The sequence below is a fragment of the Ruditapes philippinarum genome, unplaced genomic scaffold, assembly GCF_026571515.1.
Source record: "Ruditapes philippinarum isolate M1 unplaced genomic scaffold, ASM2657151v2 ctg2997_1_1_1_1, whole genome shotgun sequence".
Classification (NCBI taxonomy): Eukaryota; Metazoa; Mollusca; class Bivalvia; order Venerida; family Veneridae; genus Ruditapes; species Ruditapes philippinarum.
In genome coordinates, this window is record NW_026864709.1 from 164,608 (window position 1) to 187,659 (window position 23,052).

Sequence of the window (23,052 nt, forward strand, 5' to 3'; positions counted from 1 at the left end):
CAAAGGACAGTTCTAAAAAAAGAAACTGGGCAAGTTCATTAAGGAAATGGGATAAACACTAATAAGAGGGACAGATACAAGTACAAAATACAGAAACTATAATTCTAGGTTTATGATCATTGCCAGCAAGAGAAGACCTAGGTAATTTATTATTTCTTTGATTTTTCACCAATAATGATATTCAACTTATACTAATTAATGTTTTCAGTCAACCTAACTAGGTCATATTCAGGAAAACAATCAAGAAAATTTGCAAAGATGAGATAAATGAAAAACATGAAAATATGGCTAAATAGTTTCTTAATGTCACGTATCTATTTAAAAGTTTCACGCCAATATTTGTATAATTTTGAGTTATGTTTTTGAAAAGAAAACCCACATTAAGGGAATGATTACGTATACGGAACATTTCTCCTTTTGCTCGGTTTTGGTATTCGAAGTCAATCCTCTCAAGAGTAATCAATAGAAAGTTGTATCTCAGTAAGGAGAATGAATAAAGAGAGATAATAACAAAACAGCAGGAAATGAGTTTTTATTTTTCTCATGACACGTCTTTCAATTACCATCTTCACTGTATCACCTTTTTAAACTACAAGAACAATTTGTTCAACACAAGTCAAAAATTATCTTCTTTTTTTAGAAATTATGATAATTTAAACTGTCCAGCCTAATTTATTCAAAATTAAACACATGAAAAACACTTAAAGCTGTATTCCTCCCGATAAGCTAAGATGTTTCTAAAATATCAAACTTGGTGAAAAATTGTACAAAGTTCTTAATAAAAGTAAAAAGAGTTTTGCTCGAATGACACCGTTAGGGCTATTTTGCATATTTTGACCTCTTTATTGTAAATAACGTGGTTTTAAGTGTCGTTTGCATTGTGTTATTTATCTTTTTTGTTTACTTTACTATATATTCCATTTAAGTACATTTTCAAAATGTTCACGAAACTTTGCATGAATCTGGAGGCATGAGCTCTGTTAATTTACAAGATATATTAGTGTAAAACAACTCAAATCCTTGTTCAACAAAAACAATACAATAGAATAGAAACCTTTTCTACTTTTATGACATTATTTTCATTTTCAAATTACTCTTATCTTATGCGTGTAACTTTTTTACACACGTTTTCAGTAAGAAAAAAAAAAAAAATCTATAATCTTTATAAGTATCAAATTCTAATAAATCTTGACATTTATATTCCTTTTGCTTAACATTATTTAAAAAAATTAACTTGGTACTTGACCTACTAGTGTTATATCGTATCAATGATCAAATGAGCCGTGTCACGACAAAACCAACATAATGGGTTTGCGATCAGCATGGATCCAGACCAGCTTGCGCAGCCTGATCAGGATCCATGCTGTTCGCTATCAGTTTCACTACTTGTTATAGGGTTTGTAAGCATCCTGATCAGACTGCGCGGATGCGCAGGCTGGTCTGGATCAATGCTGGTCGCAAACCCATTATGTTGGTTTTGTCATGGCGCGGCTCAAATAATATGACAGGTACTTCTGTTTCTTCATGTTATAAATATTAAATATAGGTGATGTTTATTCATACTGTCAAAAGTTATTACATTAATTTTACATTGTCTAGTATGTTCATGAAGAAAGTATGAAGTACGTAAAAAATAGATAAAAACGGAATCCTAAAATAACGCCCGTCACGGCAAAATAGAAACTGTTGCAGGCTCGATCTGATGGTTCCTGTTCATGGAGGATAATGAAAAGTGCATGTTACCGCCCATGTCCCCCAGCAACGACTACCTAAAACAACATATCAAACATGTTGCAGCAATAAACATTCTACTATCAATATCTTTATAATACTATACTGTCATCAATATCTTTACAATACTATACTTCTGTCAAATGCTATGTTAACATGGTCTGTTGTGTTAAAGAAACAACAACAACAGCAACGGTGCATAAATAAAGCATTTTAATGTCATAACTGATTATAACATTGTTGCAGCAATTTAGACAGATATTCTGGACGAACGGAAAAAGTTATTTTGAATAAATTACTTAAATGTAATTGTCAATTAAGTAAATAAGAAATAAACTAATTAATAGTATGTAGATAACATCAACTATTATCAGCATGGCATAATGTAAGCTTATTGCAAATTGATCAATGCTAAAATTTCTAGAATGGTTGCCAACAGTAGAACTAGGTATTATTGCAATATCGTGAAAAAGTTGCTGTATGAGTGAAACTTTTTCTAGCGTCAAAATGTATACCAGATGAAATATTAGGAGTCTTCATTTTAGCGAGGTAAATGCTGAAGCTGTGGGTTTGAAATCCAACAAGGATTTTGGACTCATGTATAAATGCTATCCTGGTAGCTTACATGAGATCGGTGGATAAACTTAGCTACAAAGTACTCGCTCATGCCAGAAATAATGCACAAAAAACCCCTTGAGGTATTCCCTCGTTAGTAAAGATGAGCAGTTTTTAGAAGTGATTTTTTGCTATGCCGATTTTGTTTTAAAGCTCAACACATTTGATTAAATGAAGCGCTAAATTTGGACTAATACGATTATTCAAGATTAATATTTATCGATAAAACCTTAACATTTGACATTCAAACAAAACGCAATGATAAAGCAATTATATAATCCCACTACAAAAAGTAATGTATTTGAACAAACTTCTTATTTGTCCAAACGTATGAGGCAATCTTTTTAAAACAACAACAGAATGATGATAAAGTTTTGAAATAATTTTCATAAAAACACACAAACGCACAAATTTACAATCGAAACCTTTCTTGCAAAAAACAATACCTTTACGGACAAATTACGCAACAAATTCATTTTAATGTATAACTTTGATGAGTTCATTTATATTGAATCTTTGTATTTTGATAAAGAAAATATTCACTATTATTAGTCATTCTAAAATAGATAGTTCTTAACCTAAATTTAAAGGATAGTTACTGTCAGATTGAATAAAATGTAAAGGATAGTACTTATATAAAATATAAAGTCAAGATAGTTATTTTCCTTTCTAGTTAAATTGCTCAGATATTTAGATTCTGTTTAACAATACTTCCTTCCACAAATTATTTTAGACCGCATGCAGATATCATTACATTTTCTAGTAAACAGTTTATATTACTTAAGAACTGACTGAGTTTATTTTACTTTAGATTTTGTCCAAAATAACAAGAATTATATCAAAACTTATCAGATACACTAAGTTTATAATTTTCAATAACTGTCTAATGTAATAAAATGTGATACTTGATGTGTTTAATTTATCGTTACTCCTTATCTGTAACAAAAGCAGAAGAGAACCTCTTTTAAATAACAAAAACGAAGAAATTGAACATCAAGGTGACCTGGACAGAATTGATTCATATATGTATGTGACATTTGTCTAATGATATCAGATGAACAATTATAAATATGATTAATGTTACTGATAAACAATATGGGCTTAGCAGTTTTCATTTATCATATAGTAAATATGCAAATTTCTTTCTATAAATGAAAATCAATAAAACATTACTTAAAAAGTCAAACAAAACAAAATTGATAAATAAAGAGAATGCAAACAAAATACAATAAAGTTAGTCTATAACACTAATGAAAAACTTCCCAGATCTTTGGACTGCCATTTCAGCCGCTTATACCAAAATTAAAGACAAAATAAATAATCATTCAAGATACAAAACAAGGTTAATCTAATAAATTATTTAGCTTAAAAGGTTTGCCTGATGGGGGTAATTTCTTTCGATATTTTCTTTGCCCCACCTTCTAGTGTAACGGAATAAAGTTAATTGTGCTCATTTGTATCCGTAACAGTTACAATGTAGATGGTCCCAAATTAAGTTTTACATGCTTTAATTTCCGTCTCCACTACTGTCTGCAATCGCTGCTGTGCCGGTCTTACTGAAATCTATCGATACATATTCTGTCTGCTCATGCATAGTAACAAGTGGCCTCTTAGCTGCCAGGTCAGGATATTCGGCTAGATCTAGGTCAGCATACACCAGATTGTCTCCACTCTCGTTCTGTAAAAATAAGCATTTGTTTTTGATATTGCTTAACATAAAAACAGGGAGACACTTTTTGGGTAAAGAAAATAGTGTCAATTTGACATTGCAGACTAACTTGTGTTAGTCATTAGAGACAAAGAAGAATAAAACATCGTAACGCACACTTTTGTGTGCTCTAACTATAGCGTATCGTGTAGATAAATGGTTGGTAAGAAAACAAAAGTTCTGCTTTATTTTAATTTTGCTAAAAATAGAAGCCCTTGATCATGTAGATTGAGAAAAAAATAATTTGGTCTGGATAGAATAAGTAACAACAAGGAGCAGAGATTAATTTTCGACCATAGAGTCAGGATAGATATCTTTTGTAGGGTACACTAGGCAGTTTTTGCATTCCAAGTACCATAGCTTTCTGCATAACGTTTCAGTGAGAATTGTAGAAGCTATATGTCTATGCAATAGAAATGGCCTCCCAGACAGGCCTAACTTGTATTATTAATGTATACAATATAATTCATTCGTCTTTTCTTCATAAACGCTTGAAATGCCATGACCAAATTATCTTAGCCTAGTGTCATAAAGTTCTAAAACAAGAGCCGGTTGAACCGGGTGATGCTCCCCGAATAGGTTTTGGACACAGGAAGGTATACCTCTTGTTGTAGTGTCACAGACAAAGTTCAAAGTGTAAAAACAACCAAAATGTTGTGCATGACACATTGTCTCAATATGATGATCATTTCTGTGAAATAGTTGTAAAATCCGACTTCAAATAACTAAGTTATGGGCTGGTCACAATTTTTGTGACCTTGACCTTTAAGGTAGCGACCCAAATGTTGCGCGCGACACATTGTCTCAATATGGTGATCATTTCTGTGAAATAGTTTTAAAATCCAACTTCACATAACGCAGAAATTGGCCGGACATGATTTTGCTGCAAGGTCATGCTGTGACCTTGACCTTCAAGGTAGCGACCCAAATGTTGCGCGCGACATGTCGTCTCAATATGGTGATCATTCCTGTAAAATAGTTTTAAAATCCGACTTCAAATAGCGAAGTTATGGGCCGGACACGATTTTGCTGCAAGGTCATGCTGTGACCTTGACCTTCAAGGTAGCAACCAAGATGTTAAGTGCAACACGTCGTATAAATATGGTGATCATTTCTGTGAAATAGTTTTAAAGTCCGACTTCAAAAAATGAAGTTATGGACCGGACACGATTTTGCTGCGAGGTCATGCTGTGACCTTGACCTTCAAGGTAGCGACCCAAAAGTTAGTCGCGACACGTCCTCTCAATATTGTGATCATTTCTTAGAAATAATTTTAAAATCCGACTTCAAATAAGTAAGTTATGGGCCGGACACGATTTTGCTGCAATGTCATGCTGTGACCTTGACCTTCAAGGTAGCATCCAAAATGTTGAGCGCAACACGTCATCACAATATGTTGATCATTTCTGTGAAATAGTTTTAAAATCCGACTTCATATAATGAAGTTATGGACCGGACACGATTTTGCTGCAAGGTCATGCTGTGACCTTGACTTTCAAGGTAGCAACCAAAATGTTGCGCGCGACACGTCGTCTCAATATGGTAATCATTTCTGTGAAATAATTTTAAAATCCGACTTCAAATTATGAAGTTACTAGCCGATCACGATTTTGCTGCAAGGTCATGCTGTGACCTTGACCTTCAAGGTAGCATCCAAAATGTTGCGCGCGACACGTCATCTCAATATGGTGATCATTTCTGTTAAATAGTTTTAAAATCCAATTTCAAATAATGAAGTTATGGACCGGACACGATTTTGCTGCAAGGTCATGCTGTGACCTTGACCTTCAAGGTAGCGATCCAAATGTTGCTCGCGACACGTCGTGTCAATATGGTGATCATTTCTGTGAAATAGTTTTAAAATCCGACTTCAGATAACAAAGTTATGGACCGGACACGAATTCGGGACGTACGTACGTACATACATACGTACGGACGGACGGACAACACGACGACTATATGCTCCCTCGAAATTTTTCGGGGAGCTTAAAAATCTAAATAAATGTGCATGTTAGTTATTTCAGAATGGGGGTCTTAAGAAATAATTTATAGATAACGATTTACGACTAGCAGCTGACGACACTCAACGGCTGACATCACCCCATCACAAAACGCACTCTGTGCTAAGAAGAACTAAATCATGTTCTGATTTGAACATAAGAGATACCACACTTTTCTTGTTATCGTGTGTGAGCTAATAAAATCATTCATCATGTTTAGACATATTCATTTACTTCTTCGCAATGACCAGTTTTCAATAAACAAATTTTTGAACTTCCATCTTAAAACTTAAATAATATCAACACCTATATGAGGAAATAATAAATCATTATGGAAAAATCAAAACAGCTATTATTGTTTTAAATTAATCAGTTACAAATTATATATTACAGATTTTTCAATAATTACATTTTTGTTTCCTGCATCTTTAATTGCCTCATTGTTAGTTTCTCCTCTGTCTTTCTTTGGAATGACGCATGCGTATTCTGGCTGTTCGACCGCTTCAGCTTTTCCAGACGCCGCTGCCGTGTTATTGTATACGGGTTCTTTCGGATTAAAGACAAAACAGAGTTTCATACAATACAAAAGTTATGTTTCTAACAAATTGTGTAATAAGAACATGATCTAACAAAGACAGGAGAAAAGACGTAGCGGTGCATTTAATTGCAGTACGTATACATGATATTAAACATTTACATTAACATGGAGCGTAAAATAATGTATCCGAATGAAACATAGTTGTAAATGGAATAACATGTCTTTATTGCGTAAAATGAGTAATTATAAAGAAAAATATGTAAACGTCTTGCACCAAAAACTCGTGGTATCATGACTTCTTTTAACAAAGTAAAACCGAAAAATGCTATCAACATGCATGTTTTGTCATGTCAACTTTCTGTTGGTAACGAATGCAACATCTCGACACAATGTAATGACAATTAGACGATTGTATCATTTAATTGGACAAATTCTGCTATATATCTTAACTTAAATGGCATTACTGCATCGCAAAGTTCTACTCTAAACCTTCTGTTTAGGTATTAAATATGCCTCTGTGGTGACTGACCTAGTGATATTGCCCCAAAAGACAATATTTAAGGTCAATGCCATCAATATCGGAAATCGGTTGAATACGTTGGAGGGCCGTTATAGGTATATTACAGCGGATTGAAGAGGCTTTATTTACATTTTGCATAGGGATAAAGTTAAATTGCAATAACAATACTGCATGCATTGTTTTAGTACCCTTACCATTTCCAGTCGGATGTAAACTTCTGAAGAAAAAGAAAAAAAACAGTATTAGGAAACATTTTGTTTCGTTTTGTAACTATACGGGTTTATTGTTATGTTTTTGTGGTACGCGAGTTTTCCTACCAGCTCTACACATGCCATCTCTTGTTTGAAGTATCTTGATTGATATCTACAAATTATTCTTTTGAATACAAATAGTTTGTTTCCGATTAATTTCATTTCATATCTGACAATTCAATATGTTGTTTGTTCGTTTGTTCGTAACAAAAAGAAAAATGAAGAAGAATTGCAGTTTATTGGCTTCCTTTGTTTGTGTGTACAATTAATCAACGGAATGGAAATGAAATGTCCTAAGTAATATATATCTTAAGTAATGATACATACGGTTTTCTTTCTTCAATTTTAATTTCATGAATGTTCCTCTTGTTTAATGGTTCATTCTGTCGTTTCGTACGTATAATAAGAGCCACAATAACTGCTATAAGTATCGCAAAAAGTAAACCAACTACAGGCCCCACCAATGTGGCAATGTTTGACTCGGCCGATGGTTTGATTGCTTCTGTTACTGGTCTTTCAGATGGATCTAGAGAATTGCGAAAAGGCAATTAATCTATCGAATCAAATAGAATGCATCAAAATTGTTGAATAGGTTTTATAAATAAGTTGATCAGAACACAAATTACCCTTCTGAAGTTTGGAATAAAAAACGACTTTTCAGTGTGTTTACAAATTTTCGATCGTTCAAGCCATATTCAGAGTGAAGTTGTGAATGTAAGATATTCAAATTTGCCCAAACATTAATTTTTGAAATAAAATATGAGTTGTATGCTGATATATAATCGTGCTTTTTCTTTAAAGAAAAACGATCAAATTTAAGGACAAATATAATTTTTGAAAAATTAACAAAGTTCAAACACATTGAAAAGGATTTGTAAAGACCTTGTGATTCCAAGTTGTCTACTGCACTTCCCTATGGGATTAAACAACAAATTATCAAAATATAGTTTTAGTTATAGTTTTTAATACTTAGTAACTTAGATTAGCTTAAATTACTTCTTATCACTGAAGAGAATACGAGTTTTTAGTTTTATGGACACATTCTATTTTCCAACAACATATACATGTATGTATCTAAAGTTATCCCTTGCATTTCATTTAAGACAACATGAATATAACAATAATGTTTGTAGCGTACAAGTTATACCTTTTACAGTAAGCGTTATATTTCTTGATACAATTCCACCAATTCCATTTTGGGCCTTGCAACTGTATGTCTGGGAATGGTTTGTCGAAACGTTTGTTAAATGAAGTTCAATTCTTTTTGCTCCGAATATCTCTATAAAAATAAATACAAAATCTAACTTTTATTTAGATTATTGATTCATTTTGAGTACTTTAAAAATGTGTTTTAACAAACAAATAGTGGACTTTTTGATCGAATGCTTAATGTCTTTCACGTCAAATCAATAACCCCTAATTTCACAGGTGCAGAAGCTATAAAGATCAGTGGTTCTACCTAGGTACCTGCTCGTAAAAGAACGACCCTAGAGGTATTCTTAGCAAACTTAAAAAAGTCGCCATTTGAATTGTGCGTACCAGAGTGAGTTTAACGCAACAAATAAAAAAGCTCATACAGAATACTAGCATAGACACACGTTACATTTCTGGCGGAAATATAAAATAGTAAAAAAGTAAAAAAAAAAAACAAATGAAATAGCTTTCAATTTAAAGATATTGCATAGAAAACTTACCTTGCGTAAGCATTAAATTTCATAATGTTATATGGTGAAAAGGTTTGTTATTTTCTTTAATATTTTCAAAAACATTTAATTGTCTGCTATTTACCATCAATTACGGCCGTCTGATTGTGCCACGAAAGTGTTGATAGGGGATTGCTGTCTACATCGCATGTCAAATCAACATCTTCACCAAGGTAAACAGTTTTATGTTCATTTTCTGATATTGTTACTATTGGATAATCTGAAATAACGGAAGTAAATAAAGATCCAAAAATGGTGTTTCATATGGCACATGTATATAGTTTCTCTGATTGACAAAGAATGTTTCAAAATAGCATTCCATGACAGTCTTTTGAATTTCTATTTAGAAGAGGAATTGTAAAAATAATAATCTTTATTAAAGATTTTGCGGATTTTCTATAAAAGCTTTAAAGTTTTTTTAAGATAACGAATTTCAAAACACAATATAAATAATTTAACAAATAACACACACATGTAATGTTTAATGTATATATGTAACTCAATTCAAGGTCGGGAAAACCGTCATTTTGCACATCACATTTTATCTCCCTTTTATCATCATCTTTTTTGAAATTGAAGCTCCAGATCTGGAAATAATAGAAATATTATCTGGAAATAATAAAAATATTGAAGTAATATACAAGAATATCTTTTCATCTTATTTCACAATAAAACACAAGCAAACCTTATGCGTTGATAATTATTCAAAATAGTAAATATCAGTTGAACGGGTCTGTGAAAATGCAGATCAACAAACAAAATGTGTACTAACATTTAACTTAGGGAAAAGCCAAATAAACCATCCAATATTTTATGTATACTGTAACGAAATGTTTAAGTATAATAATTCGCAATAGAAAATATATGGCTATTATGTTTTATGTAAGAAATGTGTTTATTTTATTTCTTGTACAGTAAAATACATGTATATAGCCAGATTTATATTAGAAATTAGAAAATAAACATGTAATTTCGAATAAATTCCATGACACAACCATTTCCTATTTCAATAGATTATTGTTTCAAAGAATCTCCTCAAAACGTTTTAAGACAATCATTTACAAAACGATTCCAAATTGTACACGAATAAAATATTGAGCCAGATCAGATCCTGTTTACGAATGATTTATTATTAGTGGCAGAAAAGAGAGAGAGAGAGAGACAGAGACAGGCGTTTAAATATTTCACTTACCAATGTATATATCCATCCGTGCGTTTCATTCACCGGGTCATTCCTTTTATCGACCATCTTTCGCTGGACATGTTTAAGACCACCTAAGTCAATAGAACTTCTAGGATTAGATTCTGCGACTATAAACTTCAATGTCATTACGGTGTCGCCATTTTCTTTATTGTGTTTGGAAATTTCTTCAACAGTAACATTCTTCGGTGGAACTAATTTATGTGAAAATAAAAGTGATCGGTTAAGATATCAGAAACAGAGTCATGCTGTTACATGATTAAACCTAATATATAAAGCGGGACTCACTTAACTTAAGTCTCGTTTATCAATATAAATAGTATATTTCTTTCAATATTTACAACAAGCACCTACATCTTTCATGTCTCCAACTCCCCAGCATTGATATTTTGTCATCCTTAACACCTTTTTAACACTTTCAGCAAATGTACATACCATTTTCATTATCGTGTCTATATAATGTTATATGTGATAAATTAACATATTCATATTTGTTCTCCAAATCTGATGCAACATTTTAGTCAAATATCCAAAAGGATAAAATTTTCACAAGCTGTCAAAAATAGAATGTTAACTAATAAATAAATAAATAAATAAATAAATAAATAAATAAATAAATACAAGTACTGTTTATATCAATTTTTTTAAAATGATCAATCAATCAAATAATACCAAAAACAGAATAAAAATTAAATCTTAAATGGAACTTACATAATACGTTAATGTTCTTCGTTTCGCATTTATTTTCACCAATTTTGCTGCAACAATATACCTTATCCTGATTATGAATCCGCTTAAAAATCTGAGTTGTCGACGTGGTGATAGTGTACAGATTATCCGGAGCTTTTTCAACTTTCTTTGTTGTATTAGGCTTTTCAATACCTATGGATAGGTCCGACATCAACGGTGGTCTGACATTCTTTGTAATACATTGAACTACAGCTTGTTCTCCTTCTACTACTTCGTTGGCATTAACTTCTATACTTTTTGGGGGAACTAAAATATAAAAGTACTTTAGATATTGCTATACAGCTTATCAACAAGTTTTTTCATCGGCCTTTTCTTGTTTCTTTATCTTAAACTAACCAGACGTCAAATCTTTAATAAAACAAAACGCTCGTTTTATTGCTAAATGATAAATGCATGTGATACGGTTAAGAAGGTTTTTATACATTACCAATTGAAATATTAATATTGGTAAAGTAACAATGAATTACAGAACAGAAAGAACGTTTTGTTTTTGTAACAAAATGACTAGTGTATGAACCAATTTTTGATACAATATTTTACCAAATACTTTCTGTATAATGTGTCCGTTTCTACCAGAAATATTGCACAGATGAGCACTGGTGGTTTCCCCCAGTAATGTTGCATCTTAAACCCCACCAAAAACATTCTGAACGTATTAAACACATACCTTCAGTATATAGCATTATAGACGTTGCCAATGGTTCTTGAATTGCAGGATTGTTTACTGTACATGTAAACATGGCGTTTATATCTGACATAGTTGGTATAAAGCTGTATCTGATATAGTTATAAGTTATGGTATTTATATCTTTACTGGTTTTGTTGGTATTCGTTAGTTTAGCTCCATTTTTAAACATGTTAAGTTCTATGGGTTTTGATCCGCCTACTACGTAACATTCTACCGTTACTAATTTATCTAGAGTAGCCAATATACATTCCTCGGATTCGCAGTAAAACTTGGATACCACATTGGAAAATACTGGGTTTGATGGTGGACTGTACACTGAAATTAAAGGAAAATTAATGAAACAGATTGTGTTATTTTAAACTAAATCGGAGAGCAATACCAAAAAACAGATATTATGTCTAACTTGGAAACGCAGATAACTTGTCTGTAGCACATATCAAACAAATCCATGGTTATACACACTCTGTGCAGTTCGTTGATGTAGGCGCTTTTTTGAGACGTTTATTTAACATTATTGCACAATACATTAAAATGCCATGCCTATTGCTAATGACGTTGTGCGAAAAAAAAAACAACAAAAAACAACATTTGAATTTGCAATAGCAATTTAAAATTCGTGTTTAAAATGATGATCACAACGTTAACGTCTCGAAATCCGATCAATATCAATTACATAAAAGTTTGTCAAAGGCTATCAAGGGGATAGCATAAGCATCGTCGTTGGTAAGGTTTTCATGCATGGTCATTATATTCAATGCTAAAAATGTTTTCATTTCCATGGAACTTCATTGTCAACAAGCTTTGTAATGACTGAACAAAATTGGCTATTATTTAAGCGAAATGTATCATCCGAGGAACTTAAAACTTTAAAGATGCATCTTGATGAGTTCTACAAGCAAACTCATGTTAAGATCATAAGGTCAAATATCAAGATCACATAAACCTGTAATAATAAACTATAAAACTTGTCACCGATAAATTGCTGTGCATGTAGATTTTTCCTGTCACAACTTTTTTCAGGACAAATGGTCACTGGGACTTGTAAAAGTGCAATAACTCAGGAACATAAAATTACATATGCAGATTCAGATAAAATACCGCTACCTGTCACACTCGTTGCCATGTCAACATGTCAAAGGTCAACTTCACATGGAACTGTAAAGTGTTAAATTCCATTTTCCCATGACTATCATTTTTTTTCAAACTCTAAGCACTTATCTATTGTCAAAATATGAAGCCATATCAAAAGGTCGGATATTTTTGAAATTATAGTCGGCAAAGTTATGCGTCTTTTAACTTAATTTTAACTCTTAGTTATTCCTTTTGATAAGTTGAATTCTCAAATAAATATGGAAGATATTCACTTTAAACTCGTAGTGTTTGTGCTGAAGTTTTGAACATTTATCAAACTGAAATGGTTTTCTAAAATGCAGATTACTCTGAAAGTTATTTTTGTTTAATTATCTCTTTTTACATGTTTTTTATTTGCCCACAAAATCACCAAATATAAGAAAATACTTGTTAACTTTTCGGTGCTGGTAATTTCCCGTCAGCTTTGCTTTGTTATTTTTTTTTAAAATAATTCCTATTGTACTTTTATCATATTAACTTGCACTAGGAAAAATTGATGGTGATGCACTTTGGACAGCTCTTGTTCAAAAAGAATAACGATAGTTATTTTTTTTTCTTTGCAAAAATTGATGTCAATAAGGTGGTAAAGTATGTTTTAGTTACCGATATTCAGATAGATCGAATTCGACACAGTGTCACCGCAATTTACTCTGTATTCTCCACTATTGCTATATTCTGTTTTTAAAATATCGAGGCTGTGCACTTTTCTCTCTTGTAGCACTCTTATACTATATTTTTGATCTTTGAGTTGTGTATAGGTAGTCTCGACTTTCTTTTCCCATGTGATGTTTTTACCGGGATCAACAGAAAATTGAAAAGCAACTGGATCTCCTTCTATGACGTAACTTTTTGTAGTTGAAAGTTTGCCACATCTTTCTGGACAGCCTAAGATGAATAAAAGATTTATAACAAAGTTCAGAAAGGAATAGGCGAAATTAGATTTCCGAGGCAATCACATGCAATCTACAGTGTAGTTTAGATTTAATTATTTTAAAAATTTAACAATTCCTGACAAATTACATGTATTTGTCTGCATCTTACAACTACAAGGTATATATAACAAGCATCGAAAAGTTAGCATTGAAATCGAAGATCAAAATTCAGTTTTTATTGAGTTTTGAGTTAGCTTTGAACCGCGAGCAACTTCGAAGATCGAAATTCAAATTTAACCAAAGCTGAATCCCGATACAGTAAAAGATCGAAATTTAAATTTCGGCCAAATTCAACATTTGCAAAAGTCGAATATCGAACTGGATTTGAATTTCAAGCCAGCTTGAAGAACAGCTTGGCCGAACTTCGAGCTTGAGCTCAATTTCGAGCATGCTGGAACATCACAATTTTAGATAGCTAATTTAAAGCCAAATTTCAAGCATGAGTTGACATTTGAACTAGTCAGAAGACCAAAAGCCTTGGTAAGCTGAAGCCAAATTTTGAGCTTGAGCTGAATTTTTAGCTAGAGTTTCATAATTTGCAAAGTCATTAAAGACCGAGTTTAGACCTAGAGTTTGTTTGTGGAGCAAGTTCGAAGATAGAAATTAATATTGCAAAAATCTGAATTTTTAGCTGACAATATTTGTCTTTTATACTAGGCTGAACCAATAAATTATCTTTTTTTTCTCTATTTCTACAGTTCCTCTTTTCTGAATTTAATTTAAATAATTGATAATCAATTTTCTCCTATACATGTATAAACGTAAAATGAATATAGTGAATTTCAATGCAAAAGCTAAATGAAATACGGCCTTAACTCAAGCTGGAAATTTGGCATAAGCTGCCTTCCAATTTCGATATTCAATCTGGCTTCAGATTCGTTCGACTTTTGTAACATTTAAATTTCATCTTCAAGCTGGTTTGCCACCAGCTTTAAATTTAGCTTAATAAGCTATTCGAATTTGATATTCGAACTACTTCGAAATTTCAATACATCTCAAAATTCGCCCCTATCTATTTTTGAATTTCGATACTCGAAATTCGTGATTGAAATGAAATTGTCAAATTTGAAAGCTAAATCTAAATTTAAATCTAGCTCGAAATTCAACTCCATGCAGAAATTTGGCTTTAACTTTCTTTGAATTTCAATGTTTGAGCGAGTTCAAAATTTAATTCTAGCACACAGTTCGGCCTTTGCAAATTTTGAATTTTGTTCTTCCAGCTGTCTCAAAATTTAACCCAGCTGGACATTTAACTTTCTTTAGGGATTCTGTTTTTCTCTATTTTATTGTCACATCCGTGTTATGAGTGCCGTGTGGCGGCGGCTGTAAAAAGTCTTCCCGTACTAAATATTTAATCAATGATGTTTTATTTTCGATCCTTGAAAATCGTTTAGCACGACATTATTGTTGTGCATACATGTTATGTGGTAATTTTAGTGTTTTCTTTTTGGCCCTTTTCAACTTGGGTGGTTCCAGTTTTCCTATTTGAATACTGTATAATCATCCTAAGGATATGTTGCCTGCTTTTTAAATTTGTCTTTTGACGTCTTATCTGTGATATGCAGGCTTTCATAACTTAGTTCCCCTTTCAAAATTCCATTTTATTTAGTTCTGCCTATTGTTTTCTCGTTTAGGACATACGCATTTTTTTACTTGGGGACCATTCGCCACATTTCATCGAATGGCACTACTGTGTCACATTGAAGGTTCCATAATAACCGTCGTATAAACACATGTGCGGACGTTTCTAAATTAAAAAAATAGATAAATACAGAATCCCTAAAGAAAGCCCAACACGGCAAAATTGAAAATGTTGCAGGCTCGGTTTGATTGAGCCTGTTCATGGACGAAACTGGAAAGTACAAGTTGACGTCCACGCCCCCTAGCACCGGCTTAAGCAGAATTCAACATTTAAACATGAATTAGTAAAATTTTGGATTTAGAAACATCCGCAGATGTGTTCATACGGCGGTTATCATGGAACCTTCAATGTGACACTTCCGTGCCATTCCATGAAAAGCGTCGTATGGTCCCCAAGTAATAAAAATCATGTGCCCTAAACGAGAAAACAATGGGCGGCGGAACTAAATAAAATGGAATTTTGAAAGGGGATCAGAGGTTATGAAGCCTGCGTATCACAGATAAGACGTCAAAAGACAAATTTAAAAAGCAGGCAACATATCCTAAGGGTGATTCAACATTATTCAAGTAGGAATATTGGAACCACCCAACTAGAAAATGCCGAAAAATTGAAACTAAAAATATCATAAGCACAACAATAATGTCGTGCTGAACGATCTTCAAGGATCGAAAATATAACATCATTGATTAAATTTCACCATTTTCGTGTAAAATGTTGAATTCTGCTTAAGCCGGTGCTAGGGGGCGTGGACGGTAACTTGCACTTTCCAGTACCATTCATGAACAGGCTCAATCAAACCGACGCTGCAACATTTTCAACTTTGTAGTGTTGGACTTTCTTTAGGGATTCTGTTTTTCTCTATTTTATGTTGAAATTCGACCTTCGAAATGATTCAAAATTCTACTTTAGTCATTTCGACGTTCAAGGAAAATCGAAATTCAATCCAGGCTTGATCATAAGAATTTCGATGTTCATGTAAGCTAGAACTTCAACTCAGCTAGCAATACAGCTGGCTCGAAATTCAACATTAGCTCGAAATCTAGCCTTGCAAATTTCATAATTTAGATTTTTGAGCTGGCTCGAGATAAAACCCCTGCTCGAAATTTGGCCTTTGCAAATTCTGAATTTCGATCCTCGAACCGGCTCGAAATTCAAATTTTATTTACAGTCGCTTGCAGCAGAAAATTATATAAGACAAGTCTTTTGTTCTCATCCTTTTCCAGTATGTAAACTATTTTGTTTTGTTGATTATTTCTATGAAGATATTCATTATATATACTACTGGGAATAAATGTGTAAATCAAAGCAAAATATAAAAAAAAATATATAAATGCAAGTCATAAATGAAAACTTTAAATCGGAATCTCTTATCTCGTTTTGGCTGTTCAAACAAATACTTAAAACAAGAGCGATCAGTAATCACATGTGTCGCCTCATGATGGCCAATTTCATGTTGGGACAAATTTTGTGACAGACGGACAGACAGACGGACAGTGCACAACTAGACTAACAACTTTGTACTGATCATTCCTGTAAAGTTTGGATAAAATTGCACCAGTAGTTTATGAGGAGTAGTCCGGACAAGCTTTTTGCATATCTGGCAACACACAGAAAAAAACACCTTTTTATCAAAGGGCCATAACTCGGCCAAAAATCATTCAACCGGAAAAACCGTGCAATATGCGCAAGGACTTGAGCTACAGATCAATCCTGTAAAGTTTCATTGAAATTGCATAAGTGGTATAAGAGAAGTAGTCTGGACAAACTTTAAAAAATAAAAATTTTTTAAAGGGCCATAACTCAAACAAAAATCATTGAACCGGAAAATGCTGACAATATGCACAACTAGACTTGGTACTGATCATTCGTGTAAAGTTTGGATGAAATTGCACCAGTAGTTTATGAGGAGTAGTCCGGACAAGCTTTTGTGTATCTGGCAACACACAGAAAAAGAAACCTTTTATCAAAGGGCCATAACTCGGCCAAAAATCATTCAACCGGAAAACCCGTGCAATATGCGCAAGGACTTGAGCTACAGATCAATCCTGTAAAGTTTCATTGAAATTGCATTAGTGGTATAAGAGAAGTAGTCCGGACAAACTTTAAAAATTAAAAATTATTAAAGGGCCATAACTCTGACAAAAATCATTGAACCGGAAAATCCTGACAATATGCACAACTAGACTTGGTACTGATCATTCCTGTAAAGTTTGGATGAAATTGCACCAGTAGTTTATGGGGAGTAGTCCGGACAAGTTTTGTGACGGACGGACGGACAGACGGACAGACAGACAGACAGACAGACGGACAGACGGACAGACGGACAGACAGACGACGGAGAAGTGATCCCTATATGTCGCCACTACTCCGTAGAGGCGACACAAAAAAACGAGCAAACAAATAACTCACCATTAGTATTAACGGATACGCCTAAATCTGATCGGTCAGTATAATGCCCGCCTCCGCAATGAACAAGATAGGCCGTAGCATCTGTTGAATTAACTGCTGATATAGACAGGACGAAACTTTCGCCTTGTTTGGATTCGAAATATTTGCTTTCATCATTTGACGTCTTGTAGTCATAAATCGTCTCGGAGTTTGGGTACATTTCTCTGACCCACTGGCGCATTTCATGTGCTTGTTCCTTGTTTGGTGTGTAAATTAAGCGTGCAGTCTGACATTTCATTACTGTGTGATTTTCGAAGTTTAAAGTTCCACATGTGATTAAATCTGAATTTAAATAAGTTGTTCATATCAAAATAAGTTTCAGTGATCATGTGTGTCGCCTCATGATAGCCATAAATGGACAAAAATATTCAACCTGTGTCATAAGCACAAGAACTTGAGCTTCCGATCAATCCTGTAAAGTTTCATTTGAAATTCTATTAGTAATATAAGAGGACAAGATTTGTGACGGACAGCTGGACAGACAGACGACGGAGAATTAAACCCCTTTATGTCGCCACTACTCCGTAGAGCCGATACAAAAATAATGCAAATTGAATTAGAAATACATCCGGTGTCGCGTAATAATCACACGGGCGTAATATAACCACGGTTTGTACATGTTTTTTAAAACTTGCCTGCGACTTTGTTTAATATCAAAGCGCTTTGAAAATTGGTATTAATCTTCAGCATAGAACTATTATTTCAGTGCATGTATTTGAATATTCTGACAATATTTATTGTCTTCAGAATTTATGCTCTAAATTGAGCTAAATCGCCAAATTTTGCATCTTTCAAAGAGCATTTTGAAAAAACCTGCAAGGTTCTAAAAGTATTAAATTCATGAAAATAAATGCTTTTAAAACTTGCAAGGGGTGTTATTTTACAAAACGTTTTCTCAACTCAACATATCATTTAGACAAAAATGAGAATTCAAATTAACAAATAGAACTCCACTTTTGCATTTTAGTGCTGCCCTTTCACAAAACAATGGCGTCTGGTTACTGCTATTTCGTTATTTTGTTTGCTTGTGTGTCACAAGGTCAGAAAAATGTGCAGCCTGACCGGGAGTCGAACCTGGGACCTTCGGAATACTGTATTGCACCTCAACCGACAACTATCCAGCCGCTCTCACACCTTCTCCCATAATAAGTGAACACTTCTGAACCGTGACACTCCCTGAACCGTGACACTCCCGTGTTATATTGAAATTCATCATTCAATTTACAGAGTTACAGAGCATTGTAATTTAAATTCTGAATTATATCAAGTCCCAGTCCTCCGTTGGGCATCAATTGTCACAGGGTGAAAAAAAATGTGCAGCTTGGCTGGGACGCGAACCCTCAACCCCTCAGAATACCGTACCGCAGCTCTACCAACTGAGCTATCTGGGTGCTTACACTATATTCCCCCTAAAAAGTTAATAGTTTTGAACCGTGACATGTGGTTGTTACAAGTAGCAAAAACATGAAAGAGTGTCAGAATGAGAAACATTTATTTTTTATTTTGTCGCATTTTTTACCTTTTGTCAGTATTTTGTGAATGGGCCCTTCAACCGCGACAACACAAATAAAGAAAATGAGGGAGTGGAGACAATTTTTTTCATGCGACAATAAAGAATTCATTTTGTTGCCACATATTTCGGGTACAACCGCCTTAAATTTGGCATTTCATCATACTGTTACCTCTGCTTCCCATCTATTTTATTAAAAAAAATAATATCGCAGTCAGTACAGGAAAAATGACAAAAAAGATGGAAATTAAAGTAAAGAAAACAACAAAACAAAAATAAATATTGTGCAGCCTGATTGGGACACAACCCTAAAACCCTCGGAATACCATATCGCTGCTCTACCGACTGAGCTATACGGCTTCTTATACATTTTCTCCCCTAAATAGTAAAGTTCTTAAGCTTGGGATACTTTCCGGCTATATTGAAAATTCATCCTCAAGTTTCACAGGATACAAAGCAATGTGATTTTAACTCTGAACTATATTCAGTCACAGGCCCAAGTTGGGCTCCAAATGTCACAGGGTGAGAAGAATGTGCAGCCTGACCCAGATTCGAACCCTGGACCCTCAGAATAGGTCCGTACCACATCTCTTACCGGCTGAGCTATCAAAGGGCTAAAAGTGTAGAGCGCGTATATAATACAGATCTAACGTTTTGCTTAAGAATAAGAAAAAAATACATTTTACTCTGCTTTTCCATTTAAAAAAAGTTACAAATGCAAAAAAATGCAGTTTATGTTCCTACTATTACTTATTCGCATATTGTACTTTACTTAATCTAGGTTGTGTATAATTTTTGTATGCAACTGTATTCAAAAACTCATCCTCCTTCTCCGTGTGATAAATGTTTTCATTTACCATGTAAGTGCGCGCGCGCGCGTGTAAGCGTGCGTGCGTGCGTGCGTGCGTGTGTGTGTGTGTGTGTTTATTGTTTCTATGTATGCCATTGACATGTGATTGTAAATTTTTATTATAAATAATTTGTTAAAGTTTAAGTTAATAAAGTATATATTATCTATATATGTATCAAACACTTAAATACAGCCTGCCTACAGTGCAAGTTGTGTTATGAATTTATTTATTTGAGATAAAGCAAAAAAAATGCATGAAAAGTGTGATTAAAATTTTTGAGGTTATTGTTATCGCACCTGAACTAGAATATTTTGTTTTCTAACAGTAAAACACACAGGGTGATTGCAATCGACAGCGCAAATATAAGTAAACTTTAATATGAGCGCCAACGTTTTTTGTCATTTTTATAGAACTATGGATACAATTGGGTCTTGGAAAAAATGATGTGGAAGAAACAGTTCAAAGGGGTTTTTTTATTGTTAAGAGACAAACACTCAGTTAACGGCATTTACTATTATGCATAAATAAATAAAAATGAATGAATGAATGAATGAATGAATGAATGAATGAAATGAATGAATAAATGAATAAATAAATAAAAGAGCTTGATATAATGTGGTTGTGGATTGTACATGTATTTGACTGTTAACTTATACATAGGATGCTTACATTTATATCAAAAGAGCCTTCTTAACAGATCGGAAATAGATCAGTTAGTGAAAGATGTTTATTAAGTGGTATATTGTAATGTATGAGATTTAACAAATGAGTATATTATGGTGGCTGATTTGTGCCATTCGTGTTTTCGCCCCGCGACCCCGCCAAGCGAAATGTCGAAAATGAACAAGTTAAAATGGCGGGGCGCGCAGCGAAAACACACTAATTAGCGCCCTCGCTAAAAATCGTGTTTTCGTCCCGCGACCCCGCCGTTTTATTTCTTAAATCTCGCTCCGCGCTCCCGCGGGGCAAAGATTGATTTATTATACTTCGCCCCGCGCCCTCGCTAATAAGCGTGTTTTCGCTGCGCGCCCCTGCCATTTAACATGTTAATTATCGACTTTTCGCTTGGAGGGGTCGCGGGACTAAAACACGCTCATTAGCGGGGGCGCGCGGTGAATATTTTTTTATTAAATTTCGCCCCGCGACCCCGCTAATTATCGTGTTTTCGTCCCGCGACCCCGCCGTTTTATTTCTTAAATCTCGGTCCGCGGCCCCGCGGGGCGAAGTTTTATTCATTAAACTTCGCCCGGCGCCCTTGCTAATTAGCGTGTTTTCGCTGCGCGCCCTCGCCATTTTAACTTGTTAATTTTCGACTTTTCGCGGGGTCGCGGGGCGAAAAAATGGCATAAATCAGCCACCATTGTATATACATGTCAGATTTTTTGTTTTTGTTTTACGTCACACCAATACAGTATAGGTCAAATAGCGACGTTCTAACTTTACTGGTTGCAGAAAACCTCATATATCTTTCTGTGCATTATTTTAAACACGGACGGGCATCTGAGTAGAAGCACCAACTTTCTGTAGCCTATAGTTGCATAGCTTTCTCACATGGAAGAGTCGAAGCTCTATACGATTCGAAACCGCAACAGTGCGGAACAATTGATTTGAAGTCAACGATCTCAATGCCTCTGCTACGGACGCCCTTATACATGTCAGATTATATGTGATTTCAAAGATATATGACGTGAATATTTTTAAACACTTCTCGTGTGCTTTCTCCTATAAGATACTTTCTGGTTATCTTTGGTGAAAGTTAGGTTGTGTAGAAAAAATACTGTAACCAGTTGTATTACTAAGTGTGTATTGTTTGTAAATGATAACATTAGTATAGACGAGAAATATTACAGTGATTCGTAAATCAGTTGATTAACGCCATTCTTTAAATTTAATTTTTAGATTATAGTTATTTTTAGATTATGTTTTTCTTTCAAGGTCAGGACACTAACTGTTAGCATTGCCTTAAAAAGTTAGTTATCGGGATATGTTTTTCCTGCAGGTACGTCAGATACCAAATTGTGTAATTAGAAATCAGTAAATTTAATTTTGATATTTAATTTTGTTTTAAAGATTTAATATACTTGCTGTTAGGTAGCGTGGGCAAAGGCTTTCTTTTTCCAGTATCGTTAAACAGGCAAAATCAAACCGAGCCTGCCACAATTTTAATTTGCGGTTTTGGAAGTTCGTTTGGTTTTCATATATTCACTATTTTAATTGTAAAGCTAAACAAACTTCATATGCACTACTTATGTAATATTCTATTCATCATATATTTCTTTGTTTGGTGCTCAACTGGGTACCTAAATTTTAAAACACATATTTAATTCACTTTACTTAAAATATATTAATATTTTGTTTTGCATTTTGTGAGTTAAGATTACACAAAAATACAGGATCTCAGAACATTTTCGAAGTTGTATGCATATCATTATTTGTTTCATATAGGATATCGCGTTGTTGATTTATACATGTTAACAAATATTAATACTCACACGACGGCTTGATTCCTACCACTATAAAGAAAATAACACCTGTAAATCCCAAACGAAGAGATTCCATTTTGATTTGCTTAAATATAACAGGTTCTTCTTTCTCTAAATCAACGTACACATACTTTTTAAATATGACAATATATATTATTTGTACAGTTTAATGATTTTTTCTGGTATAAATTTGTGCATTTATTTAGATAGAATAGTTAAGGGGGAGAGTTGTATTTAAAAAGCTTAAGTCGCACACTGATTTTTTTTCTCACAAGTATTGTCAAATGAGACCTAGGTTTTTTTTCGGTTATCTAATGAAAAATAAAAATAAAACTACGAGCTGGCTATTT

At 33.6% G+C, this 23,052-nt stretch overlaps 1 protein-coding gene across 1 annotated transcript; it reads right to left on the bottom strand.

Moving 5' to 3' along the window:
- Nucleotides 1–1,925: 1,925 nt before the first annotated feature.
- On the bottom strand, nt 1,926–22,842 carry LOC132726579 (uncharacterized). The gene is made up of 13 exons (XM_060711916.1): nt 22,712–22,842; nt 17,820–18,140; nt 13,440–13,721; nt 11,685–12,020; nt 10,979–11,263; nt 10,259–10,461; nt 9,539–9,653; nt 9,152–9,286; nt 8,511–8,642; nt 7,691–7,889; nt 7,307–7,329; nt 6,464–6,600; nt 1,926–4,024 (listed from the first exon to the last, which is right to left on the bottom strand). Exons 1-13 carry the CDS (start codon nt 22,776–22,778, stop codon nt 3,854–3,856), a joined length of 2,406 nt encoding a protein of 801 aa, XP_060567899.1. The 5' UTR covers nt 22,779–22,842; the 3' UTR covers nt 1,926–3,853.
- Nucleotides 22,843–23,052: the final 210 nt, after the last annotated feature.